This window comes from Homarus americanus, unplaced genomic scaffold (assembly GCF_018991925.1).
Source record: "Homarus americanus isolate GMGI-L3 unplaced genomic scaffold, GMGI_Hamer_2.0 scaffold57144, whole genome shotgun sequence".
Taxonomy (NCBI): Eukaryota; Metazoa; Arthropoda; class Malacostraca; order Decapoda; family Nephropidae; genus Homarus; species Homarus americanus.
The window spans coordinates 3,476-10,989 of NW_024751482.1; the positions used below are offsets into that span (position 1 = coordinate 3,476).

The 7,514-nt window shown below is 44.9% G+C and overlaps 1 protein-coding gene across 1 annotated transcript; it reads right to left on the reverse strand.

Moving 5' to 3' along the window:
- Positions 1-713: 713 nt before the first annotated feature.
- Positions 714-3,406, reverse strand: LOC121854664 (the record flags this gene model as incomplete). The annotated part of the gene is made up of 3 exons (XM_042349346.1): positions 714-907; positions 2,871-3,104; positions 3,319-3,406. Coding segments are annotated over 3 exons (516 nt in total), but the record flags the coding sequence as incomplete, so codon positions are not given.
- Between the last annotated feature and the right edge of the window lie 4,108 nt (positions 3,407-7,514).

Consider the following 7,514-nt stretch of genomic DNA (forward strand, 5'->3'; position numbering starts at 1 on the left):
CAGACAGATATAGACAGACAAACAGATAGACAGACCTATTGAATAACACAATCTAACAATAACAAAGAAACTCTCTCACTCATACATATCACCAAAACAAATTCCCCCCAAAACACAATAGAAAATAAAATCTCTCAAAATAATGTCACCCAGAAGGAAACAAAAGCGGATTTAATTATACAAGAGGCTGTAGGTCTGACACAGTGGTCTTAGAGGGCTGTAGGTCTGACACAGTGGTCTTAGAGGGGTGTAGGTCTGACACGGTGGTCTTAGAGGGGTTTAGGTCTGATACAGTGGTCTTAGAGGGGTGCAGGTCTGACACAGTGGTCTTAGAGGGGTGTAGGTCTGACACGGTGGTCTAGAGGGGTGTAGGTCTGACACAGTGGTCTTAAAGGGGTGGGTCTGACACGGTGGTCTTAGAGGGTGGGTCTGACACGGTGGTCTTAGAGGGTGTAGGTCTGACACAGTGGTCTTAGAGGGGTGTAGGTCTGACACGGTGGTCTTAGAGGGGTTTAGGTCTGATACAGTGGTCTTAGAGGGGTGCAGGTCTGACACAGTGGTCTTAGAGGGGTGTAGGTCTGACACGGTGGTCTTAGAGGGGTGTAGGTCTGACACAGTGGTCTTAGAGGGGTGTAGGTCTGACACAGTGGTCTTAGAGGGGTGTGCGTCTGACGCAGTGGTCTTAGAGGGGTGTAGGCTCCGACACGGTGGTCTTAGAGGGTGTGGGTCTGACACGGTGGTCTTAGAGGGTGTAGGCTCCGACACGGTGGTCTTAGAGGGGTGTAGGTCTGGACACAGTGGTCTAGAGGGTGGGGTCTGACACGGGTGGTCTTAGGAGGGGTGTAGGTCTGACAAGGTGGCCTTAGAGGGTTGTGGGTCTGACACGGTGGTCTAGAGGGTTGTAGGCCTGAAACAGTGGTCTTAGAGGGTGTAGGTCTGACACGGTGGTCTTAGAGGGGTGTAGGTCTGACACGGTGGTCTTAGAGGGGTGTAGGTCTGACACGGTGGTCTTAGAGGGGTGTAGGTCTGACACGGTGGTCTTAGAGGGGTGTAGGTCTGACACAGTGGTCTTAGAGGGGTGTAGGTATGACACAGTGGTCTTAGATGGGTGTAGGTCTGACACAGTGGTCTTAGAGGGGTGTAGGTCTGACACAGTGGTCTTTTAGGGTGTAGGTCTGACACAGTGGCCTTGGGGAAGGGCATGGCATCAAAGTGGTCTTAGAGGGGTGGTGGGTATGACACAGTGGTCTTTTTGAGGGGTGAACGTATGAAGCCAGCAGTGGTCTTTAGAGGGGTGTAGGCTGGCCCGAAACAGTGGCCCTAGAGGGGTGTAGGTCTGACACAGTGGTCTTAGAGGGGTGAAGGTCTGACACAGGTCTTAGAGGGAGGGCCCTGACACAGTGGTCTTTAGAGGTGTGGCATGACACAGTGGTTCCTAGGAGGGGTGAAGGTCTGACACAGTGGTCTTACAGGGTGCAGGGTCTGACACAGTGGCCTTGGGGCAGGGGTGTAGGTCTGACACAGTGGTCTACAGTGCAGTCTGGACACGGTGGTTCAGAGGGTGTGGTGTATGACACAGTGGTCTTAGAGGGCAGTGTAGGTCTGACATGCGGTCTTAGAGGGTGTGTAGGCATGACACAGTGGTCTAGAGGTGTAGGTCTGAGGTGGTCTGGGAGGGTGTGTGGCATGACACAGTGGTCTTTTAGAGAGGGGTGTAGGCCTGACACAGTGGTCTTAGAGGGGTGTAGGTCTGACACAGTGGTCTTAGAGGGTGTGTAGGCATGACTGGGCTGGGTGGCCTTAGAGGGTGAAGGTATGACATGTGGTCTTTGCTAGGTGTAGGTCTGACACAGTGGTCTTTTAGAGGGGTGTAGATCTGACACAGTGGTCTTAGAGGGTGTAGGTCTGACACAGTGGTTCTAGAGGGGTGTAGGTCTGACACAGTGGTCTTAGAGGGGTGTAGGTCTGACACAGTGGTCTTAGAGAGGGGTGTAGGCTGGGACACAGGGTCTTAGAGGGGTGTAGGTCTGACACAGTGGTCTTAGAAGGGTGTAGGTCTGACACAGTGGTCTTAGAGGGTAGTCTGACACAGTGGTCTTAGGAGGGGTGTGTATTGATTGGCTGGTGGTTCAGGAGGGTGTAGGTCTGACACAGTGGTCTTAGAGGGTGTAGGTCTGACACAGTGGTCTTAGAAGGGTGTAGGTCTGACACAGTGGTCTTAGAGGGGTGTAGGTCTGACACAGTGGTCTTTAGAGGGGTGTAGGTCTGGACACAGTGGTCTTTAGAGGGGAGAGTCTGGACACAGGAAATTTTAGAAGGGTGTAGGTCTGACACAGTGGTCTTTAGAGGGTGTAGGTCTGACACAGTGGTCTTAGAGGGGTGGTAGGTCTGACACAGTGGTCTTAGAGGGGTGTAGGTCTGACACTGTGGTCTTAGAGGGGTGTAGGTCTGACACGGTAAGTCTTAGAGGGGTGTAGGTCTGACACAATGGTCTTAGAGGGGTGTAGGTCTGACACAGTGGTTTTAGAGGGGTGTAGGTCTGACACAGTGGTTCTTAGAGGGGTGTAGGGTCTGACAGTGGTCTTTTAGAGGGGTGTAGGTCTGACACAGTGGTCTTAGAGGGGTGTGTCTAACACAGGAAACCTAGAGGGGTGTGTAGGTCTGACACAGTGGCTCCAAGAGGGGTGGTGTCTGACACAGTGGTGCCTTAGAGGGGTGTAGGTCTGACACAGTGGTTCAGAGGGTGTAGGCCTGACATATAGTGGTTCAGAGGGGTGTAGGTCTGACACAGGTCTTAGAGGGGTGTGGTCTGACACAGTGGTTCTAGAGGGTGTAGGCCTGACACAGGTCTTAGAGGGTGCAGGTCTGACACAGTGTGGCCCCAGAGGGGTGTAGGTCTGCTACAGTGGTCTTAGAGGGTGCAGGTCTGGACACAGTGGAACAGAGGGGTGTAGGTCTGACATAGTGGTCTGTAAGGGTGGGGTCTGACACAGTGGTTTTAGAGGGGTGTAGGTCTGACACAGTGGTCTTAGAGGGGTGCAGGTTTGACACAGTGGCCTTTAGAGGGTGTAGGTCTGGACACAGTGGTCCAGTGGGGTGCAGGTCTGGACACAGTGGTCTTAGAGGGGTGTAGGTCTGACACAGTGGTCTTAGAGGGTTCAGGCCTGGACAGAGTGGTCTAAGGGGGTGTAGGTCTGACAGTGGTCTTAGAAGGGGTGTGTAGGTCTGAAACAGTGTCTTAGAGGGGTGTAGGCCTGACACAGGGCCTTAGAAGGGTGTAGGCCTGAAACAGTGGTTTTAGAGGGGTGTAGGTCTTACTTTCACAGGCTCCAGAAGGGTGTAGGTCTGGAAACAGTGGTCTTAGAGGGTGTAGATCTGACACTGTGGGTCTTAGAGGGGTGTAGGTCTGGACACAGTGGTCTTAGAGGGGTGCAGGTCTGACATAATGGTGCTTTTAGAGGGTGTAGGCTCACCACAGTGATTCAGAGGGTGTAGGTCTGACACAGTGGGTCTTAGAGGGTGCATGTCTGACACACAGTGGTCTTAGAAGGGTGTTAGATCAAAGTGGTCTTTAGAGGGTGTAGGTATTACACAGGTCTTAGAGGGGGGTGAACGTATGACACAGTGGTCTTTGAGGGGTTTAGGTCTGATACAGGGAATCTTAGAGGGGTGTAGGCCCACACAGTGGTCTTAGAGGGGCAAGGCCTGACACAGTGGTCTTAGAGGTGGGGAGTAGGGTCTGACACAGTGAAACGCGAGAGGGGTGTAGGTCTGACACAAGTGAAATTTTAGAGGGTGTAGGTCTGACAGTGGTCTTAGAGGGTGTAGGTCTGACACAGTGGAAACGCGAGGGGTGTAGGTCTGACACAGTGGTCTTAGAGGGGTGTAGGTCTGACACAGTGAAAGTTTTAGAGGGGTGTAGGCTGACACAGTGGAAACCTTAGAGGGGTGTAGGTCTGACACAGTGAAAGTCTTAGAGGGGTGTAGGTCTGACACAGTGGTTTTAGAGGGGTGTAGGTCTGGACACAGTGGTTTTAGAGGGTGCATGTCTGAACAGTGGTCTAGAGGGGTGTAGGTCTGACATGGTGGTCTTAGGGGTGTAGGTCTAGTGGTCTGATGGGTGTAGGTCTGAGTGGCCTGAAGGGTGTAGGTCGGAACAGTGGTCTTAGAGGGGTGTAGGTCTGACACGGTGGTCTTAGAGGGGTGTAGGTCTGACACGGTGGTCTTAGAGGGGTGTAGGTCTGACACGGTGGTCTTAGAGGGGTGTAGGTCTGACACAGTGGTCTTAGAGGGGTGTAGGTATGACACAGTGGTCTTAGATGGGTGTAGGTCTGACACAGTGGTCTTAGAGGGGTGTAGGTCTGACACTATATCCACTACACTATCATATATCCTATATCCACTACACTATCATCTACACTATATCCACTACACTATCATCTACACTATATCCACTACACTATCATCTACACTATATCCACTACACTATCATCTACACTATATCCACTACACTATCATCTACACTATCCTATATCTACACTATCACTATCATCTACACTATATCCACTACACTATCTTCTTACACTATATCCACTACACTATCTTCTACACTATATCCACTACACTATCATTCTACACTATATCCACTACACTATCTTCTACACTATATCCACTACACCATAATCTACACTATATCCACTACACCAACAAGGCACACTATATCCACTCACACCATCATCTACACTATAGTCCACTACACTATCATCTACACCTATATCCACCATACACTATCATCTACACTATATCCACGCTAATTATCATCTACACTATATCCACTACACTATCATCTACACTATATACACTACACAATCATCTACACTATATCCACTACACTATCATCTACACTATATCCACTACACTATCATGTACACTATATTCACTACACTATCATCTACACTATATCCACTACACTATCAGCTACACTATATCCACTACACTATCAGCTCCACTATATCCACTACACTATCATCTACACTATCCACTACACTATCATCTACACTATATCAACTACACTATCATCTACATTATATCCACTACAATATCATCTACACTATATTCACTACACTATTATCTACACTATATCCACTACACTATCATCTACACTATATCCACTACACTATCATCTACACTATATCCACTACACTATCATCTACGCTATATCCACTACACTATCATCTACACTATATCCACTACACTATCATCTATGCTATATCCACTACACTATCATCTACACTATATCCACTACACTATCATCTACACTATATCCACTACACTATCATCTACACTATATCCACTACACAATCATCTACACTATATCCACTACACTATCATCTACACTATATCCACTACACTAACATCTACACTATATCCACTACACTAAAATCTACACTATATCCACTACACTATAATCTACACTATATCCACTACACTATCATCTACACTATCATCTACACTATATCCACTACACTATCATCTACGCTATATCCACTACACTATCATCTACACTATCATCTACACTATATCCACTACACTATCATATATACTATATCCACTACACTATCATCTACACTATATCCAATACACTATCATCTACACTATATCCACTACACTATCATCTACACTATATCCACTACACTATCATCTACACTATATCCACTACACTATCATCTATGCTATATCCACTACACTATAATCTACACTATATCCACTACACTATCATCTACACTATATCCACTAAACTATCATCTACACTATATCCACTACACTATCATCTACACTATATCCACTACACTATCATCTACACTATATCCACTACACTATCATCTACACTATATCCACTACACTATCATCTACACTTTCTCCACTACACTATCATCTACACTATATCCACTACACTATCATCTCCACTATATTCACTACACTATCATCTACACTATATCCACTACACTATCAGCTACACTATCATTTACACTATATCCACTACACTATCATCTACACTATATCCACTACACTATCATCTACACTATATCCACTACACTAAAATCTACACTATATCCACTACACTATCATCTACACTATATCCACTACACTAACATCAACACTATATCCACTACACTAAAATCTACACTATATCCACTACACTATCATCTACACTATATCCACTACACTAAAATCTACACTAACATCAACACTATATCCACTACACTAAAATCTACACTATATCCACTACACTACAATCTACACTATATCCACTACACTATCATATATACTATATCCACTACACTATCATATACACTATATCCACTACACTATCATCTACACTATATCCACTACACTATCATCTACACTTTATCCACTACACTATCATCTACACTATATCCACTACACTATCATCTCCACTATATTCACTACACTATCATCTACACTATATCCACTAAACTATCATCTACACTATATCCACTACACTATCATCTACACTTTTTTCACTACACTATCATCTACACTATATCCACTACACTATCATCTACACTATATCCATTACACTATCATCTACACTTTATCCACTACACTATCATCTACACTATATCCACTACACTATCATCTCCACTATATTCACTACACTATCATCTACACTATATCCACTACACTATCAGCTACACTATCATTTACACTATATCCACTACACTATCATCTACACTATATCCACTACACTATCATCTACACTATATCCACTACACTAAAATCTTCTCTTTTTATCATCTACACTATATCCACTACACTAACATCAACACTATATCCACTACACTAAAATCTACACTATATCCACTACACTATCATCTACACTATATCCACTACACTAAAATCTACACTAACATCAACACTATATCCACTACACTAAAATCTACACTATATCCACTACACTACAATCTACACTATATCCACTACACTATCATATACACTATATCCACTACACTATCATATACACTATATCCACTACACTATCATGTACACTATATCCACTACACTATAATCTACACTATATCCACTACACTATCATATACACTATATCCACTACACTATCATCTACACTATATCCACTACACTATCATCTACACTAAATCCACTACACTATCATCTACACTATATCCACTACACTATCATCTACACTATCATCTACACTATATCCACTACACTATCATCTACACTATATCCACTACACTATCATCTATGCTATATCCACTACACTATCATCTACACTATATCCACTACACTATCATCTACACTATATCCACTACACTATCATCTACACTATATCCACTACACAATCATCTACACTATATCCACTACACTATCATCTACACTATATCCACTACACTAACATCTACACTATATCCACTACACTAACATCTACACTATATCCACTACACTAACATCTACACTATATCCACTCCACT